At 52.2% G+C, this 20,327-nt stretch overlaps 1 protein-coding gene across 1 annotated transcript in view; it reads right to left on the reverse strand.

The window, feature by feature from the left end:
• The window catches only part of GRB10 (growth factor receptor bound protein 10), a 181,162-nt gene that overhangs the window by 20,588 nt on the left and 140,247 nt on the right, over nucleotides 1-20,327 (reverse strand). Inside the window, 7 exon segments of the mRNA XM_018047456.1 lie at nucleotides 6,365-6,462; nucleotide 6,923; nucleotides 8,055-8,165; nucleotides 9,606-9,743; nucleotides 11,893-11,961; nucleotides 12,978-13,093; nucleotides 20,067-20,223. Of these exon segments, the coding sequence (XP_017902945.1) occupies nucleotides 6,365-6,462; nucleotide 6,923; nucleotides 8,055-8,165; nucleotides 9,606-9,743; nucleotides 11,893-11,961; nucleotides 12,978-13,093; nucleotides 20,067-20,223 (690 nt within the window).

Consider the following 20,327-nt stretch of genomic DNA (forward strand, 5'->3'; position numbering starts at 1 on the left):
CACCAGATGGGAGGCTGGAACCCCCCTGAGCCATTCTCCAAGTCCCACCTGGGCTTCTCAAGAAAGTCCCCTAGGGACATGGAGTCTTGGCCAGCCACGCTCCCAGCACTCTCTCCTCACTGTACTGTGAGGGCGGAATTTTCCCCCAGGTTCTCATGATAATCAAATGGGGTAACATGAAGCTCCAAGCAGGGGCGTGGCATATGGTGAGCTTGCAGCAAACCACCGGTGCCATCAGCAGAGCTGGGACACTTTGCCTCGACCCGACACAACTCCTCAGTCCCTGCTCTTGCGTTGCTTCCAGGTGCTGTAAGCAACCTCTGCTCCAGATGCCTGTGCCAGGTAGGAGGCTCCTTGGCTGCCTTTGTGCCCCACATCCACTTTAACTGCCTCTTCCATGTTAAGGAATTCATTACAGAATCCTGTGGGGTTTTTTGCTTTGTTTTGCTGTTGTTGTTTTAAAGCTTCTTTAAGAACTCCAGACTTAAAAAAAAATTATATGTACTTTTCAGCCCTGCTTGGGTGGCTTACAGGATCTTAGTCCCCCACTAGGAATTGAACCTGGGCCCTAGCAGTGAAAGCGTTGAGTCCTAATCACTGGACCACCAGGGAATTCCCTAGAGTAGGGGTCCCCAACCCTTGGGTCACAAACGTGCTGGTTCTTGGCCTGTTAGGATCTGGGCTGCGCAGCAGGCGAGCGGGTGAAGCTTCATCTGTACTTACAGCCACTCCCCATCACTTGCATTACTGCCTGAGCTCAGGGAAACAAGCTCAGGGCTCCCACTGATTCTGCACTGTGGTAAGCCGTAGAATGATTTCATCATATAATGTAATAATAACGGAAGTAAAGTATACAATAAATGCAATGTGCTTGAATCATCTGGACACCATCCCACCCTGCCTCAGTCCGTGGAAAAATTATCTTCCCAAAACTGGTCCCTGGTGCCAAAAAGTGTGGGGGACCACTGCCCTACAGAATCTTGTGTTGATGAAGCAAGATCTCCCTCTTGGGGAAGAATTGTAATAGCTTAAGAAGCTTCTAGAAGGTGGAGGGCCACAGGAAGGATATGGTAGGTAACTAACACAGTTTTCACACTCCCTGCACAGCCCCTGGAGTCTATGAAATCACTTCGGAAACACTAGTAGGAAGGTACAGGAACAAAAGCAGATACTACCCAGTTTCCTCCCCAGGAGGTTTGAGCTATATATATATAGGCACACATATATATTTTAAAGGAGGTGTAACTGGGTTGGTACTTAAGAGAAACAGGAAGGTCCTAAGTTAACTCAAAGGAAGGCTTTCCTCTCAAAAACACCCTGGGATTTTTATAGCATCCAAATTGCTGTTGCAACATCACCAAAAGCCAGACAGGTATTTGGGTCAGTTTCCACTTTCATTCAGTGCACACTTTCTGAGCATCTCTTATGTTCCAAGCACTAGGTCATCCCAGCTCTGAGGATCTGGGGGGAGCCAGGCAGGATGGCCCCTGGACATGACAGCAGAAGCAAGGAAAAATGAAGGAAGTCTCGAGCCTCTCCAGGTCAGGTCCCTGCAGCCTGAGGACAGGTCTCCCTGTGAAAAAGACAAGTCTGACCACTGACTGAACCACTGGTCACAGTCCAAGAAGCTGGTGATGCCGCAGGGCCAGGGGAACAGGAGGCGTTTGAGAAGGTTCCCCAGCACTTTTGAAGGGTGCAGGTCTCCGGAGCACAACACATCCTGTTATCGAGGCAATGTGGGGGTGCAGGGTGAGGTCATCATGGAGGACCTTGTCTTCCAGTTATGCTTCCCTGCAAGATGAATGGAGCTGAAGGCAGGCAGGGAGGAGACCTGGATGTCTGTCAGGGACCCTTCACACCAGAGGCTGATGCTGTCTGCTCTGTAGAGGCAGGAGCCCCAGGGTGTGCCCAGCCAAGATGGGAGGATATGACGCCACTGCTGTCCACTTGAGAACGGCTCCAGCCACCAGTACCTTGCTGCAGTGACCCGGGCCAGGCCCTGCCTCCCTGCAGGACAGCGCTGTGGGAGGCGGAGTCAGGGGTTCCCTCGGGGCAGTGTGGCTGGGACAATAGGCTCACGTCTGGAATGGATGGATCTGTTTCCTGGAGACCCTTAGGGAGACAGTGAGAGTGCCAGTCAGGGATGGAGTTCTGGGGCCAGCACGCTGGGGTCCTGCTGCTGCCTCAGCCCCGTGCCAGCAGCCATGTGTGGTAAGTCATGGGCTTCAAGTCCGTCACCTGTGCTCTGAGGATGGTTGTGCGTGTGTGCACAGAGCTGCTGTGAGCAGCGAGGTCCCAGGTGTGAGGTGATGCGTGGCCCACAGTGGACGCTCCGGAACGTTCACACTGTGCCAGCACACACAGAATATGAGTCACTGGCACTAATAACAGCCAGGTATCACGGCCGCTGTGAGCTCGGCCGCTCCCTCCCTGCACCTGGTTATGACAGCACAGAGACGCCCACCCTGCTCACATGAGAGGCTGCGTCAGAGTAGGGCCACATCACTGCCTGTTACCCATGGAACAGGACGCCTCAGTATCCCTTCCTAATGCATCTCCTTTTTGCTTTCGCCGAAAGAGGTTGTATTTTTGCAGAGAAAAAAATTAATGAAATCACACAAACACGAAACCTTGACGGCCTCCCTGCACCTCTGCCCCGTCTGCCCCACAGCCTCCAGGCTCCTGTGAGCAGCCTCCACGTTCGCCTGTCGCCTCACATTTACACACCAGCAAATGTGAACACGCACCTCCACCCCTCACCCCACAAATGCAGTGATCTCTCTAAACACCCTTCGGCACTGTGCTGTTGAATTGTTAATAGTACATCCTGGAACATTCTCCACCGCAGAACCCTAAGAGGAGCCTGTTCCTTCTCCAGCCGCAGGGGGGCTCTCTGCTTGAAAATCCCTTAAATCAGGGAAGCAGCTCTCTACTGAGGGACACTTGGCTTTAACACCAGCTTGTCAGGACAGAAATGGTATGGACCTAACAGAAGCAGAAGATATTAAGAAGAGGTGGCAAGAATACACAGAAGAACTGTACAAAAAAGATCTTGATGACCCAGATAATCACGATGGTGTAATCACTTACCTAGATCCAGACATCCTGGAATGTGAAGTCAAGTGGGCCTTAAGAAGCATCACTACAAACAAAGCTAGTGGAGGTGATGGAATTCCAGTTGAGCTATTTCAAATCCTAAAAGATGATGCTGTGAAAGTGCTGCACTCAATATGCCAGCAAATTTGGAAAACTCAGCAGTGGCCATAGGATTGGAAAAAGTCAGTTTTCATTCCAATCCCAAAGAAAGGCAATGTCAAAGAATGCTCAAACTCCGCACAATTGCACTCATCTCACATGCTAGCAAAGTAATGCTCAAAATTCTCCAAGCCAGGCTTCAGCAATACGTGAAGCGTGAACTTCCTGATGTTCAAGCTGGATTTAGAAAAGGCAGAGGAACAGAGGTCAAATTGCCAACATCCTCTGGATCATCAAAAAAGCAAGAGAGTTCCAGAAAAACACGTACTTCTGCTTTATTGACTATGCCAACGTCTTTGACTGTGCGGATCACAACAAAATGTGGAAAATTCTGAAAGAGATGGGAATACCAGACCACCTAACCTGCCTCGAGAAATCTGTATGCAGGTCAGGAAGCAACAGTTAGAGCTTGACATGGAACAACAGACTGGTTCCAAACAGGAAAAGGAGTACGTCAAGGCTGTATATTGTCACCCTGCTTATTTAACTTCTATGCAGAGAACATCATGAGAAACGCTGGGCTGGATGAAGCACAAGCTGGAATCAGGATGGTCGGGAGAAATATCAATAACCTCAGATGTGCAGATGACACCACCCTTATGGCAGAAAGTGAAGAACTAAAGAGCCTCTTGATGAAAGTGAAAGAGGAGAGTGAAAAAGTTGGCTTAAAGCTCAACATTCAGAAAACTAAGATCATGACATCTGGTCCCATCACTTCATGGGAAATAGATGGGGAAACAGTGGAAACAGTGTCAGACTTTATTTTTTTGGGCTCTAAAATCACTGCAGATGGTGACTGCACCCATGAAAATAAAAGATACTTACTCCTTGAAAGGAAAGTTATGACCAACCTAGACAGCATATTAAAAAGCAGAGACATTATTTTGTCAACAAAGTTCCGTCTAGTCAAGGCTATGGTTTTTCCAGTGGTCATGTATGGATGTGAGAGCTGGACTATAAAGAAAGCTGAATGCTGAAGAATTGGTGCTTTTGAACTGTGGTGCTGGAGAAGACTCTAGAGAGTCCCTTGGACTGCAAGGAGATCCAACCAGTCCATCCTAAAGGAGATCAGTCCTGGGGTTCATTGGAAGCACTGATGCTGGAGCTGAAACTCCAATACTTTGGCCACCTGATGTGAGGAGCTGACTCATTTGAAAAGACCCTGATGCTGGAAAAGATTGAGGGCAGGAGGAGGAGACGACGGAGGATGAGATGGTTGGCAGGCGTCATTGACTCAATGGACATGAGTTTGAGTAACTCCGGGAGTTGTGATGGACAGGGAGGCCTGGCGTGCTGCTGTCCATGGGGTCACAAAAAGCTGGACACGACTGAGCGACTGAACTGCCTGTCAGGGATCAGGGGGCTTCCCAGGTGGCGTGAGTGGTAAAGAACGTGCCTGCCAATGCAGGAGACCTAGGAGACAAGGGTTCAGTCCCTGTGTTGGGAAGATCCCTGGAGGAGGAAATGTCAACCCACTCCAGCACTCTTGCCTGGAGAATCCCATGCACAGAGGAGCTTGGTGGGCCACTATCCATAGGGTTCTGAAGACATGACGGAGCACAGCACAGTGTCAGGGAGCAGCCTGTGACGTAAGACGTCTGACACCAGCACAGCACCTCCTCTTCTATTACAGAACAGTAACATTTCTATCTTAACTGTTCTCTGTTTCCTCAGTGACAAAAAATAAAACAGGAAGGTTCTGGGACAGAAGAACACTGGCTGCCTCTCCAGGAAGTCTGCAGCGCCTCTCAGGAGTCTCAGAGCTCAGCCTCCCCAGTCTGTCTCCAAGGGACGCCACCCAGAGTCTCACAGTAGCTGGAAGCCTCAGGGACAGCTGGGGACTTCTGCAAGAGACTGGTTGCGTGCGGCGGCCCCAGCTAAGCAAACACGCGTCCCTTCCAGCCCTCGACTTGGGCCGAGTCTGTTTTATCAGCTAACCTGTAACTCACAAGGACTTTCTATACTAAGGAATTTCCAGCACGTGGTGTGTGTGTGCAGAGGAACACTCTGTGCCATATTACACGGTGGTGCACTGCCCTGCCCTTCTATAGGGCATGTGAGGTCACCTGGGCCGTTTCTGTGAAATTGCTGTGGGGTGCAATCCCACGAGATGGTCCGAGCAAGACATTTTCTTTAGAATGACTGTCGGGGGACGCTGTTTCCCTCGAGGCCCTGTAAGGGGCCAGACGATCCGCCATGTCTCCTGCAAGGCCCTGGCACTCGGAATTCCCGAGTGCGATGCTGCAACAGGGAAACCATTACGCTCCTGATGACCTATGTGCGCCCAGCCCACTCCCATCTTCTGACTCCTTGGTCCCGACCTTTGGTTCCCCATTTCTCTAAGGCAGTGGTTCTCAACTCTCCCCACACCCAGGGGACACTTGGGGCCGTCTCAGCTGCTGGGGTGCTGCTGGCATCTCATGGGAGACATGAGGGCAGGCTGCTCAATGAGCTGCGAAGCACAGCGCAGCCTGCTCCCGCCCTAAGTGCCACCAGCATCAGGTCGGGAACTGGCTCCGGCTCCGCTGACGAAATGGCTCTGCGGGAGCTTCTCAGACTGAGAACACGTGCGAGGACCCTCGACTCCCAGAGCCCAGTGACGGGGCATGGAGGGTGAGAGGCATCACCAGTGGAGAGGTGCGCACTGCCACACGCTGTGACCTCGGGGTCTCACTCAGTGGCCAGTGACACGCGCACACACACACACACACACACACACACACACAGTGACCAGGGGATGATACAGATACACTGGGACCTCGGGGACACAAACACAGATACAGAGACAGACAGTGAGTGACTGCAGGATCACACACACACACACACACACACACACAGTGACCGGGGGATGATCCACACAGTGATCTCGGGATGACACATACACACAGTGACCACAGTGACGCACACACATTAACCTTGGGGCTAACATGCACACGTAGTGACCGTGGGTTCACACACACACACAGTGACCTCGGGGCTGACGTGCACACAGTGACCATGGGTTCACACACACAGGGACCGGGGGATGATCCACACAGTGACCTCGGGATGACATACACGTAGTGACCGTGGGTTGACACACAAACACCCCGCGACCACGGGGACCCACCTTGAGGAGCCTGCAGGCTGTCACCCAGCACGTGCGGCTCTGCTCATCCTCGGCACAGAGCAAGCGCAGCTCCTTAGCCTCGTTCCTGACTCTTTAGGCTAAAGGAGAAGGGAGACCTGTGAGTATGAGGGTGAGTCAGGACCACCCTTCCTCTCAGGGCAGAGCAGAGCTCCACCCGCAGCACAACCCACCAGGTGGCAGAGACGGGCGCGCGGGCAGGTGTGCGCGCCTGGGCACGGGGCATCGCGCACGGCTCTGCGGGGCACAGGCCGGGCCTGCTAGTTGGTTCCTTGGTACTTGGCTGAGTGATCGGCCATCCTCCCACGGTGAGTGTTGGGGGAGACAAACAGGAAAGCAAGCCCTCAAGGTGGTGGGGGTAGCGGGGCGTCTAGCTCCTGCAGGGAAGGTGGGTTCCAGGAAGGACAGCTACTCAGGGGCTTTGGAAGGAGGTGCCTTCCGTCACCTTCGAGGAGGAGGCAGCTGCAGGAAGGGCCCGCAGGGCGAGCTGAGGCAGGGAGGAGCCTCCAAGACTCAGGGCTGTGGAGGCCAAGGACAGACGCTGTGGAAAGGCCCAGAGAGGGAGACCAGTGTGGCCATAGAAGAGACAGCGGAGAGCTGGCAGGTGCCCACCCAGGGGCAGGGGCTGGCTGTGATGGAAGAAAGCCCAGACCCGAGGGGCCCTGAGGGGTCAGACTAGCCCAGCTCTCCGCTACGGGAACCTGGATGTGGAAGAGGGTTGAAGGCCAGCCCTGCATGTGGCGGATACAGTGGGAGAGGCAGAGGCCGCAGGGCTGTGGGCTGGCATGTGGGCCAGGGGAAAGAGGGACGGCTCCAGTCCCCCACGAGCCGCTCTCCACCAGCCGCCTGTGCACTGTGCCCTTCAGGGGGTTTGAGGTCAGTTCTTACCACTTGCAACCAAAGAAGCTTCACCAAGTCAAGCAGAAAAATAGTATTTTTGGATGGAATAGGCTCCCTGTGCCCTGTCTCCTCCTCCAGCTTAGAAGACAGCCCAGCTGGGGGACTATGGGCTCGCTCACTGGCAACCTCGTGTTGGCAGTGGGGCTGGGCAGTTCCCACCCTGTGAGCACTGGGAAGACCCAGGAAGATGACGGAGGTAGAAACCTCAGCAGACTGTCTCGTGCACAGTGGGTAATTCAGTAAATCTCTACTATTATGATGACTGATAAAACAACCTCACCGAGTAGGAAGGACTGTGTGTGTGTGCACGTAAGCATGCACACATACATCCACATGTGCTTGTTCACATGACGTGTGCAGCTATGTGCATGCACATGTGCGCATGTGAGCATATGTGTGAGCATGCGCCCTCACACACCTGCACAGTGACAAGCAGAGCTGTGGTCACCCCTAGACTAATGTCCTGGTTACTGGAAGCCCACACACAAGGCATCAGCTTACTCAGTACCCTGGAGGCCACTCAGATGACAGGCTGGGGGGTCCCTAAACCACGGGGCCCATCGCCCCTAAGCCATGGGGCTCAGGGATTCTGCTTTTCTCTGAGCATCTGCGCTACTCAAGGACTGACACACTGAAAGCACACATGAAATATTTTTATACCAATGCATAAATCCAATGTGAAACTGTTTGTTGTTTTTAAAAAGCAACAACCAAGAGAGGAGGTCGCTGGTTTAATTTCAAAGTTCACCGTGAGTCTCAGGGTGGGCGGTACCTTTATGCAGAAGCCATAGTCTGTAGGGGCACTGTACTGCTTCCTGCCAGCAATCAGGGAAAAGATGCTGCTGTCCTCCAGGTCGGCAAGCAGCTGCAGGTGTCTGGGCTCCTGCGGGGAGGTGGTCAGGTTTATACGGGGGAACTTCTCAGCACAGCCAAGAGCAAGTGTTTCCTGTCCTTGTCAGCAGAGGGCAGTCTAAGCGTGCTCTCAATACCTCTCCCCTTTGACAGTCTACAGGTTATAACCATGGTGTCACGTAAGTACCAAGTTAAAACCATATCCCCCAGCCCCTGCTAAAAACCCCACCTCCCAATATTCAGACAGATGGATACAATGTATCTGATATTCTGCCTTATAAGGTAATATTCAAAGTGGAAACCAGGACATCTGCAAACCATGGTCAAGGTTAGGAGTATACACTCAAATGCAAGACCCCCACCACGGTTGTTTTGCTGAGTGATCAGTGGCCAACTGCTCGCAAAATGTCCCATCTTGTGCCTTAACTGTCCATCCCACATCTGTTTCCTCCTCTAGGTGACAAATGACCTAGGGCTCAGCAGCAATGAGGAGGACGCATAAGGCGCACATCAGAGCTGGGAAATGAGGAAGTGGACCTCCCTGTGACCCAGGAAGACCTGCAGCCTCAGAGGAAGGGAGTGCAGCCACGGCCCTTCCCTCCAGCCCATGCCCCCTTTCCCTGGTGGCCACGCCCTTTCCCTCCAGCTCACGCCCCCTTTCCCTGGTGGCCATGCCCCTTCCTTCCAGCTCACGCCCCCTTCCCCTGGTGGCCATGCTCCTCCTCTCTGATGGCCACGCCCCTTCCCTCCAGCTCACGCCCTTTCCCTGGTGGCCACGCCCCTTCTCTCCTGACTTCCCAGAGCCGGATGCTGGGCCAGCACCCTCCCTTGGAATCCCCAGCTCCTCCCCTCTCTCTCAGGCAGGAACAGAAGAGACTGCAGCTCTTGGATGGTATAAGCACGGCCAAGGTCAGCTGGGTATGCTCCCGTGGTAGGTGTCCTCAGATGTTACAGGAAAATAGGTCAGAAATGCAAAGACACAAAAGACCCCAGCAAGGCCAGCCCACAACACCCCAGCTCTCTTCAGAGGCCTGCAGCCATTTTAATCCCTCAGCTCCTCTTCCCACTGGGGATACACACAAACTGCAATTTATTCCATAAAATATCTACAATAACATATATTAGATTGGCATCAGGGTGACAATCATCTATTGAATATCCTTATGGCGATCCTAGACACCAACTTCCAAATTATAGACACTAAGTCAGCATCTTCCAAGGAACTCAGGCAGCCATGAGTCTCTGCTGCCAGCCCACAGAGGGAGCCCAGGCTGGCCCGCTTGGCGGTGGGGGACACACAGCCCCCGGGGCCCCAGGTCTGACATCACCTGCTTTCCCAGGGAGGCCTGTGCACCAGGAACTCTGAGTTTAGCTGCTACACACTCAGCTTAATAAGTCACGCCATGGTGCGCACCTTTACTCGGAACCCTCCCAGCCTGGTGTGACTGGCAGTTGGGCCTTTGAAACTCACCTTCGAAGCTCCCTTTGTGGAGCAATAGAGGCCGGATCTCCGCAAACACACATACAGCTTCTTCCAAGATTTCCTTCCCAGCTCCTTCACGTGCAAAAACCCCTGAATCTCAGGACAACTACTGGAGTTTAAAAAATTCTGTTGAAGAGAAAATTTTAAAAGTCAGGTAATACTGACGTGAAATTATGAGGACATACTAGGAGCATCATTGACACTGGAACATTTTATGAATTACCAAAATACTCTTTTTGTATTAAACTGAGTGCTTTCAAATATTTTTCCTTTCAAAAGTCTTAAAATTCCCATCTAAATTGGTGGTGCCTAAAATATAATTCGTGTTTAAACACACAAGCAAACAGATCTTTTTAGCGCTGAAGAACAGAAGTCATCCATCTCCTAATAAGACCATATGTTTAAGCATCCTGCCCTTTATTCTATCTCTCCTTAGAAACCCCAGTCTGATCCGCAGAGCTGGGGCAGCAGAAGTGCCGGAAGCACTGGTCAGGAGCACGGGGGCTGGGGGAAGCCATCTGGCTGCCACTTTGACCACATGTCCCCTGGCGGAAGCTGTGTGTCCTGTGTCTGTCCGTCTCCTGAAACAAACACCCACTATTCCCCAAACTCCGCCTGCTGGCAGCACCTCTTTCTTTGGGAAATAGAGGGCCAGAGCCAGGTCTGGGGTGACCCTTGTGGGTCCCCGCCACTGACTGAAACAGACATTTCTCCTTCTGCAGGTGGGACAGGCCAGCTGGGCAGGTCCCAGTGCTCCCCAGGCAGTGCTTCTGGGGTCTCCAGACGTCACTGTACCCCTCACCAAGCACCAAATCATCTCAAATCAGGCAACTAAGATGCAGGAAATCATCTGCCCCCTCATTGTGCCTAAACCAGGATAACTAAGTATGGACAACTCTAGCCCAGAGCACACAGATGCTGTGGTGGGAGGGCCCAGAACAGAATATGGAGGCTCTCAGCTTCCAGAGGCAGAAGAAATTAAGCAGGAAAGGGAGAGCTCAGAGAAGAATTCTATAGGAACTACATTCTAGTACTTTCTCTTTATAGAGAAGGAAATGGCAACCCACTCCAGTGTTCTTGCCTGGAGAATCCCAGGGACGGGGGAGCCTGGTGGGCTGCCGTCTCTGGGGTCGCACAGAGTCGGACACGACTGAAGCGACTTGGCAGCAGCAGCAGCAGGAGAAAGTGCTGGTTACGTTAGTGAATTGTTTATTCTCTCACTTAACACCCTGTTAAGAGATACATTTTTAGGGGCACAGAGGAGTATTCTGACCTCCTAGGAGAGCATGAGTCAGCAGTAAGTGTGGAGAGGTAGCTGGTGGCCCCCTCCATCAGTAGGGGAAGGGAAAGCCAGGTTTAACTAGGAGCAGACTACAGAAAGCGAGGAGACAATGAAGACAGGTGCGTTGGGTTTTTTAGAGTATAAGAAGTAACTTTTTAAGGATTTTAGAGCAACCTAATCAGTTTTGGGGACTTCCCAAGTGGTGCTAGTGATAAAGAACACACCTGCCAAAGCCGGAGACTGAAGAGACGCAGGTTTGACCCCTGGGTTGGGAAGATCCCCTGGAGGAGGGCATGGCAACCCACTCCAGTATTCTGCCTGGAGGGTCCCGTGGACAGAGGAGCCTGGTGGGCCACAGTCCATGGGGTCGCGAAGAGCTGGACAGGACTGAGCGACTTAGCATGCATGCATGGATCAGTTTTTGCTATGAGATGGACTCACTCTTGCTGTAGCGATTTCCAGGGCCTTGTGCTTGAAGATGGGGTTGGTGCTCGCAGGGGACATGGGAGCTACAGCTTCTCTACCCCACTCTCCTGCTCCGATGGCCTCTGCCAGTCCATCCTGTTTCTAAGTGCTTGTTTTGAGGAAGCCTGGCTGTGTGCGTGCTAAGTCACTTCAGTTGTGTCCAACTCTGTGACCTCATGGACTGTAGCCTGCCAGGCTCCTCTGCCCATGGGATTCTCCAGCAAGAATACTGGAGTGGGTTGCCAGGCCCTCCTCTAGGGGATCTTCCCCACCCAGGGATCGAACCTGAGTCTCTCATGTCTCCTGCCGTGGCAGGTGGGTTCTTTACCAGTAGCGTCACCTGGGAAGCCTGGCTACACACAGCTTTCCCAGGTAAATATGTATTCCTGGATACTCTAAATTCCAACAGGAACCAAGGCTCATATTTGTGAGGACGAGCTCAACTGATCCAAGTTTCTACCAGGCCCCTGGGGCAGCCCGAGAGCATCTATGCAAAAACTCCAGCAGAAGCCTCTTCCTGCCCAGTACCTGCAAAAGCTGGGTGTGACTGCCGTTGGACTGCTGGCACCACGTAACCATCTGTTCTGGGAAGAAATTCTAGGATGTGGAAAAACAAAGATGGTAAAGGTTAGCTTCCAAGTGGGGAAAACCTACTTATAGATATGCCAGTACTAAAAACATCCCTCTAGGCATGATTATGGACAATCTGTATTTAAAATGATGGTCCTTTTAATTTATCATTCAGTGGAAACACTGACTTCAGAAAGGCTGCATCTTCTGTTAAACACAGGATCAAGTCTGAAGTCTGTGATGCCCTCTCTGACCCACGCCTCACAGTGCACCCAGGCAGAGGGCTGCCCCACTCCCTAACTCAAGGACACAGGTGGGTGCCCAAGACAAAGAACTCTTGAAACCAGGACTTGAGCACGGGGATGTGAAGAAGCCTTTTCTGGTGCATTATCCAAAAGCAGTTATCAGATATCTTCTTTTCAATAAAAAAGCAGCTAAACTACCAGGACCAGAAGTAGGCACTGGGACTTCTCCCCCCAGCTACTGCTGCTGTGACTCAGGAGTGGGGCTCATGCCACGGCAGGTACGAGGCTCCCCATGCTGACATCCCACAAGGCAAGGGCCCCAGCTCCCCAAAATAGAAAACTCTAAGAAACCAGCTTAATATACCCAGATGTTGATTTCTCTACTGCTTCTTCCCCCAATAATCCCAAAGCAATATTTGCTACTTGCCAAGAGTAATGAGTTTTTATTTTACTGAATACTTGACCAAGTTGCTCCAGTTGAACTAAGAACTTCCAAAATACCTGAAGAAGCTCACCCCAGCTCGCTCTCTCCATTTAGACACTGACCTCCTTATCCACTGTTACTTTTGGGAAAAGGAGACGGTTACTTTGGTCAGAACAAAGGCATTCAATTATGCATCAGAGAGACAGTTTCCAGCCAGTATTGCTGGGTTAACTAGCAACATTGATTCTCAAACCATCTGCCTCCCACTACATCTCAGTCAGTTATTCTATGATCAGCTACAATGAAACTTAAGTAGTTTATACTTGCAATATTTCCAGAGTTCCAAACCCCAAATCCAAAGTGATAAAACTTACCATGGGATTTTTGAAAAACTCGTATTTTGCATAATTCTTCCTGAATAAAAATTTACTTTCACTTGCCATGGTGCTCTCCACCTGGACCACCAGCTCATGGTCTTCCAAGCACCGCTCTGCAGGAGAAAGTGTTGTCGGAGATGAGACAGGCAGAACCTTCCAGGCAGCCTCGCAACCAAATACAAAACCCGACTTTTCCATTCTTTAAGCATCGTGGCGAAGATGAGACTGAGAGCTAAACTCAATTGAAATCTCACTTTAATGTGTTATCAAGTGCATAGGAGGTCTTAGGACTCAGAGTATGAGGAACTCAGATCAGTCCTTGCTTTTGCACACTTCTTTTCAATTTGGCATCAACAAAGCTTAAGGGGAGAGTCAATAAAGACCCTTCACAGGATTTCCCCAGTGGTCCAGCGGTTGAGACCCTGCTTTACAATGCAGGGGATGTGGGTTCGATCCCTGGTCAGAGAACTAAGATCCCACATGTGTGGGGTAACTAAGACCCATGTGCCACAACTAAGACCCGGCACAGCCAAATAAAAACTATCTCTAAAAAGGACTCTTTGTAAATGATTTTGCCTTTAAATTAAGAAATGTCAACTCTTGAAAAGAACAGGGACTCTAACAACTGGGAAAACACCTAAAGACAGAGCGGGGGAGCTCTGAGCACGGAGGATGCACAGGTGGGCGGATAGAGGGGCAGCAGGCAGGGTACGGCTTTGACTGCAAGAAACTCAGTCGCCTGGGGGTGAACATGGGGCAGGGGAGTGACCAGCAGGCAGCCTGTCTCCATAACTGGCTGAGCGCCAGAGCCCACGCTAACCACATGCATCCTAGAGCCACTCTCACAGCTGGACCGGGTTGTTGGGAAGGACACGCACATCACACAGCCCTCGTGTAAGCATGCACACACACACTCCTCGGTGCAGGACTTGGCCGCGTCACCAACCTGGGGTAGGCTCTCCCTCATAGCCTGAACGCTCTGGTTCCATGGGGAGCACAAGGAACCACTCTGCTGCGTGGCTGGCGCCCACCACGTGTCCACACGCAGCCTGCTGACGGGGTGGCGGGAACTAACCTCATTCGCTAATGCGATAAATGACCAGCGGGAACCCAGGGCAGCTTCGAGTGTGAACCGAGGCCAAAACGGTAGAGAAGCAGGTACTATGAAGTTGACCCAAAAGGGCCGTGTCAGCCCTTCCCAGCCCCCACCTCCTTTTACACTGCCAGCCGGGAAGCCCCAGAAAGTCTCATCTTCAGGGAAGGATGAAGTGGAGGGCGACAGCACTCCGAGTCAAAGGCATCTCAGAACACGGGCGAATTCCTGTCCATGAAGGACACAGTCACCAGGGCACTGAGTCAAAGGCATCTCAGAACGTGGGAGAATTCCTGTCCACGAAGGACACGGTCACCAGGGCACTGGTCTGAGCTGGGTGTGATGGCGTGCAGAGCACACTCAGCCTTGGTTTGATATCAGGGCAGGATTCCTTGGTAGAGACATACTCAAAGCCTGAATTTCCTCCCCCCTGATGGACAGAAAGCTCAGGCACCTCAGTATGGGCCAGACCGGGCACTGGCGGTGACCCATCGACAGGCCCCAGATGTGAGGGGAACTGGCCAGCAATTCAGGAGCCACACACACTGCCTGCGGTCTCCCCAGGACAGAAGAGAGGAACCAGGGGCAGCCCGAGCGTGCTTAAAACAGCTCCATCTGCCACCAAGACAGGGGTTAGCAAACAGAATAAAATAAAAATAGACATCACCACCAACAAAATAGGAATTAGCACATGTCTTCCATTTAAAACAAACTCATGACTTTCCTGAAGACTTTAATTCAGAGAAAAATATTTCTGTAGTTATGAGGGGAAAACTACTACAACCCAATAGCCTGATGATGGTTGGTTTATAGATTTAAGGTTTTTTCATCAGGTAAAATACGGAGAAGGAAATGGCAACTCACTCTAGTATTCTTGCCTGGAGAATTCCACGGACAGAGGAGTCCACGGGGTTGCAGAGAGTCGGACGTGACTGAGTGACTAACACACACGCGTAAATAAAAGAGCAGGCGGCAATGACCTGGTCCTCCGGACAGGAGCCACCAGCTGCACGGGGCACCCAGACGCCACGTCCCAGGCAGGCTCCTCTCCTCCCGGCCCAGCAACCCTGGGAGAGCCGCACACAACAGCGTAAGCAGACTGCCAAGGGTCCCAGCAGCAGCTGCTTCTCCACCCAGGGTCACTCTGCTGACTCCACGAGGCCCAGACACAGAAACAACTTAAATGTCCACTGACGGAGGAATGGGCAAAGCTGTGGCGCACATACACAGTGGAATACCACTCAGCCATAGAAGCGAAACGCAAGAACGCCGCTTGCAGCAAAATGGACGGACCCAGAGATTACCGTGTGAAGTGGAGTGAGTCAGAAGGAGAAAGACAAACACCATGCGATACCACTTCTACGTGGAATCTAAACCGCGACACAAATGAACAAATCAGAAGCAGAGACAGACCCCCAGACACAGAGAGCAGACTTGTGGTTGCCAGGGGGAGGGAAGGACTGGGAGGATGGAATTAGCAGATGCAAACTGTTATATACAGGATGGGTGAACAAGGTCCTACTGTACAGCACGGGGCCTGCGACAAACCAGAAGGGAAAAGAATGCAAAAAAAGAATATATATGTGTGTGTAGAACTGAGTCACTCTGCTGTACAGCACAAATTAATACAATGCTGTAAATCAACTAAACTTCAATTCTTAAAAAAAAAAAGCCTATTTTACTTCTGCGGCCATGCAGCGGACACAGGACTCCTCTGCAGAAACCCCGGGCAGCCCCAGCAGGTGGGGCGGGGCTGGCAGACCCAGGGCCCAGCCAACCGCACTAGGAGGTGTCAGCATCCCCCTTCACTGACCCCCGCAGCCGCTCAGACCAGCACAGCCCGCATGGCACAGATCAGGGCACTGAACAGTTGCCCAGGGCATCGCCTGGCTATGCGGAGCTGTGAGAAGCAAAACATGCCTCCAGAAAACATCCTGCTGTCTAGATCTGCCCAACAAGCAGCTTCCTGCTAGGTGTATCCTTCAGTGGGGAAAGGGTGTCATTTGGTGCCTTTGAGATGTAACAGATACAGAGATAGAGATGAGGACCAGCCTACAAAGGCAACTGTGAGCATCAGGGCTGAGGGTGGGCAGCTGCTTCTCCCACGACCGCTGTCTGCACATGCGGAAGTCGGGGTCTGGATGCGCTGGGCCTTCCAAAGCGCGGCTGCCGTACCCTTCTCATCTGACCAGAAACAAACCCAAATCAGGAAACACGTGACACAGTCACCTAAGACCACTGACCACTCAGGGCTCTGCCCCAGCCTTTACGCCCAAGTGCCACAGGACGAGCACTGTAGGAGCCAACAGCAGCACGAGGAGGGGCATCGTACCTGGCTGTGGCCACAAGTCCAGTTCAGGGGGAGGGCAGGGAGGGTCCCCCCAGCCAGACGTCGCCCACTCACGCCGGCAGCTGCCCCTGGGCCTGTGCCTCTGTGAGCATGATGCTCCGCTGAGGGTACCCTCAGAGGCTGGAGAGCCCACACGTGTGCATGGTCTCTGACTAATGGAAAGGAAGTAACTGTCCCACATCTCCTAAAGCATCACTCGTTTCTGAGTGTGAAAAAGCTTAGTACTGTTATGGTTATCACAGCTTAGCTGCAAAGACTGGCACAGTAATTGTGGCTGGAAATCCTCAAATTCTGAGGCTACACACTGACTCAACCACTTGCCTGAGGGACCTGCACGCATCATCTCCCTTTGGCCTGAGCCACCAGCCCTGTACACATGCAGGTTGCAGGAGCATTCCCGACATACACTTGACAAGAGTGTGACCTTTCGGAGAGAGAGTCAGTGAGCGGGGAGCTGGGGCTGGTGGCTCTGCCCTGAGAATGGTGGGGCGAGAGGCGGCAGATGCGTATGCCGGGGGTCCTGGGAACACAAGAACACCACCTAGCACAGAGAACACCCCAGCAAGGGGAGTTATGCCGAAACACCCAGGCTGCTCTGAAAGGTGTGCCCGCAACCCTGCCCCGTGGAAAGCTTGAAACAGGCTGCCGGACCTTCCTCTTCCCACTACTGGGTGTCTGACCATTACGCGCTGGTGGATAAATAGAAAGAATCAGACTTTCACCTAAAGAACAACAGATCAGAAAGAAAATGACAGGCTTTGATTACAAAGAGAACAGGCAGGGCAGACACAGGGACGGGAATGGATAAGCTCTTTGCGGACAGTGGGAGGTTTCCCCAGATGCTGCCGGACTTGGTGTATCTGAGCCTGCAGAAACATCTACAGAACCTAGTCACTAGGACCACGGGCCCGCTCACTGCTCACGAAAAAGGAGCCAGTGGGAGAAAGTGAGGAGGAAGCTTCTGAGGGAACTTTTTGTGTCTGTAGTCCAGCTCACTGACTTCTTTTTGTCAAACAGGATCCAAATATTCTTTGTCATGTTTATGATTTTACTTGCTCCTCTCCTTCTCCGTTCCCCCTTTTTACTTGGCTATAATGAACTGTTGTTCCCTAGAGGGGAGTATGTCAATCCATCTGTGAATCAGAGAAAGAATAAAGAACGAAACTTGTGAGGATCACAAGTCCCTGAGACTACTGTATACGTGCATTTCATTTCTTATTCCCTCAGAACAAATTTTCTTCACGTGATGAATCATCTCCCAGGGTTTAACACACATCATGTCTCTACTATATGATGTTATAATAGGTGCTACGAGAAGAAATACTGGAATAACAATTTCTCAAGCAGTCCTTGTATGTGACAATGTTCTGTCTGTCTGTATCCACTGCACATATTCTCTGTGGACAGTGACGGTCATGTATTAGAATATCTGCTGAAAATGCTTTCATAGTTCCTTGTAAATTAAAAGTGGCCAGACTCTTGCATAGTCTTTCAACGATATTCATTATATTTGGATCTAATTATGCAGATACATCTTTAAAATTAATTCTCTATGTATCTCTGTACACATGTATATGGATATATACGCACGTGCGTACATGCATATCTATATATGTCCATATACACGCGTGTGCCCGTGTGCGCACATACAAACTGCAGGGCTCCGACACTATCTAGTTTCCTAATGACTTGTGTGTCAGCAGATGCCTTGGGTGGCCCTATGAGACCACTAGGGCGATGTCTCACACTGGAGCTTCCAGTCAGTTGCTCATTGAGCACTGCTGAATGTACCCGGTAGAAGGTTGCTGGGGACAAAGGGAAAAGCCTCAGATGACACACAAGTGCACTGCACATCCGCAGTGACAGGAAAGAAGTCAGAAGTTCTTAGTGCTTACTTTAAACCACACACCGTCTGCCTGACAGCACAGGGGAGCCAGAACACGTGACCTCAAGCAGTGCCAACTCAAATGTAGCTCGTATTACGTAGGCTTAGATTGTATAATATGAGTTGCACAAATGCCAGTCAGTGAAAGGAATATTCCAGACCTAGGTTTAAGTTCAATTTATTAATTGTTCTAAAAGGTTATAAGAAAGACTTTCAACTACGGGAAGAAGTTTGCAAGCTGTGCAGCTTTTCTCTCCTTCAAGACATGGAAAGAAAATACAGCTGACTTACATACAGAAAACTCTGGTTTTAAACACTTGCCTACGATTTTAGAAGCACCATACATTATCCAATAGAAAATTAAATGAAAGTTTGAAAAGCTTCTTCACCTGCAATCAGCCACCAAACAAACAAACCTCAAACTTTAATAAGTTCTGTAAATAGCACACATTTCAAAATAGTCTCTTGCTCTCTCGAATACCCAGAGACACTGTGGGAAACTCAAACTTAGACGACATTGCCCCCTCGACTCCTGGGGGCCTCCCTGTGCCTTCCTGCAGGCTGTCACCCCGGCTCCCCAACCCCATCTGGTGAAGGAACGGCTCTGCAGAGCGATGCCAGAATCTTCCAGGGCACCTCTGGCTGACTCCCCAGAGCACAGGTGTGCAGCCAGCCCCGGGCCTCTCACAGCCAGTCCTCCTGCTGAACCAGAGGGACCCTCCTTCCTACTGTGTCCTAGCCCTTGAGAATCACTGCTCCAAACATCCAAGAGTGAGATTCTGGAAGCACCAGAAGGGAGAGTTTAGAAGAGGAGAAGCAGCAGGAGCCCAGATAGACCACCTGCTCCACTGGCAGGGACACTGCAGTGACAGTCTGGCATCTGCTGGTGGCGGCCTTCACCTGGCAGCACCCTGAGTACCCACTGCTGCTCCCCACCCGGAGCTGCTCCCCGTCCCGGAGCTGCTCCCCCTCCTAGAGCTGCTCCCCATCCTGGAGCTGCCCCCACCTGGACCTGCTCCCCCTCCTAGAGCTGCTCCCACTTCTGGAGCTGCTCCCCAACCTGGAGCTGATACCCCTCCTGAAGCTGCCCCTGCCCAGAGCTGCTCCCCCTCCTGGAGCTGCTCCCCCTCCTGAAGCTGCCCCCACTCAGAGCTGCTCCCCATCCTGGAGCTGCTCACCACCCAGAGCTGCTCCCACACCTGGTGCTGCCCCCCCCCACCTGAAGCTGCCCCCGCCCAGACCTGCTCCCCCTCCTGGAGCTGCCCCCACTGAGAGCTGCTCCCCCTCCTGGAGCTGCCCCTACCCAGAGCTACCCCACCCAGACCTGCCCCCCTCCTGGAGCTGCCCCTGCCCAGAGCTGCCCCTCGCCCAGAGCTGCCCCCACCCAGACCTGGCCCCCTCCTGGAGCTGCTCCCCCACCTGGAGCTGCCCCCTCCCAGATCTGCTCCCACTCCTGGAGCTGCTCCCTCACCTGGAGCTGCCCCCTCCCAGATCTGCTCCCACTCCTGGAGCTGCTCCCTCACCTGAGCTGCCCCCTCCCAGACCTGCTCCCCTCCTGAGCTGCCCCCCTCTGAGCTGCCCCCCCACCTGGAGCTGCCCCCTCCCAGATCTGCTCCCACTCCTGGAGCTGCTCCCTCACCTGGAGCTGCCCCCTCCCAGACCTGCTCCCCCTCCTGGAGCTGCCCCCTCTTCTGAAGCTGCTCTCCCACCTGGAGCTGCCCCCTCCCAGAGCTGCCCCTACCCAGACCAGCTCCCCACCTAATCCCAGGTGTGGGTGGTGCTCCACCAGCGCCCAGCTGTTGTCGTCCACACAGTGACTTCTGTAAACCAGCAGCTGGCACAGGTCCCTGGCCGTCATGTCTGCCAGAATCTCCACCACTTTGCTTGTCCCGTCTTCACTGAAGACTTTAACATCCTGCAACACAAGAATATGACACTTTCAGATGAACAACTTCGGGTCTTCAGAAATAAACACTGATACAACACACTAGCGGAAAATTATAGATGACACCACTCCAA

Source organism: Capra hircus, chromosome 4, assembly GCF_001704415.2.
Source record: "Capra hircus breed San Clemente chromosome 4, ASM170441v1, whole genome shotgun sequence".
Classification (NCBI taxonomy): Eukaryota; Metazoa; Chordata; class Mammalia; order Artiodactyla; family Bovidae; genus Capra; species Capra hircus.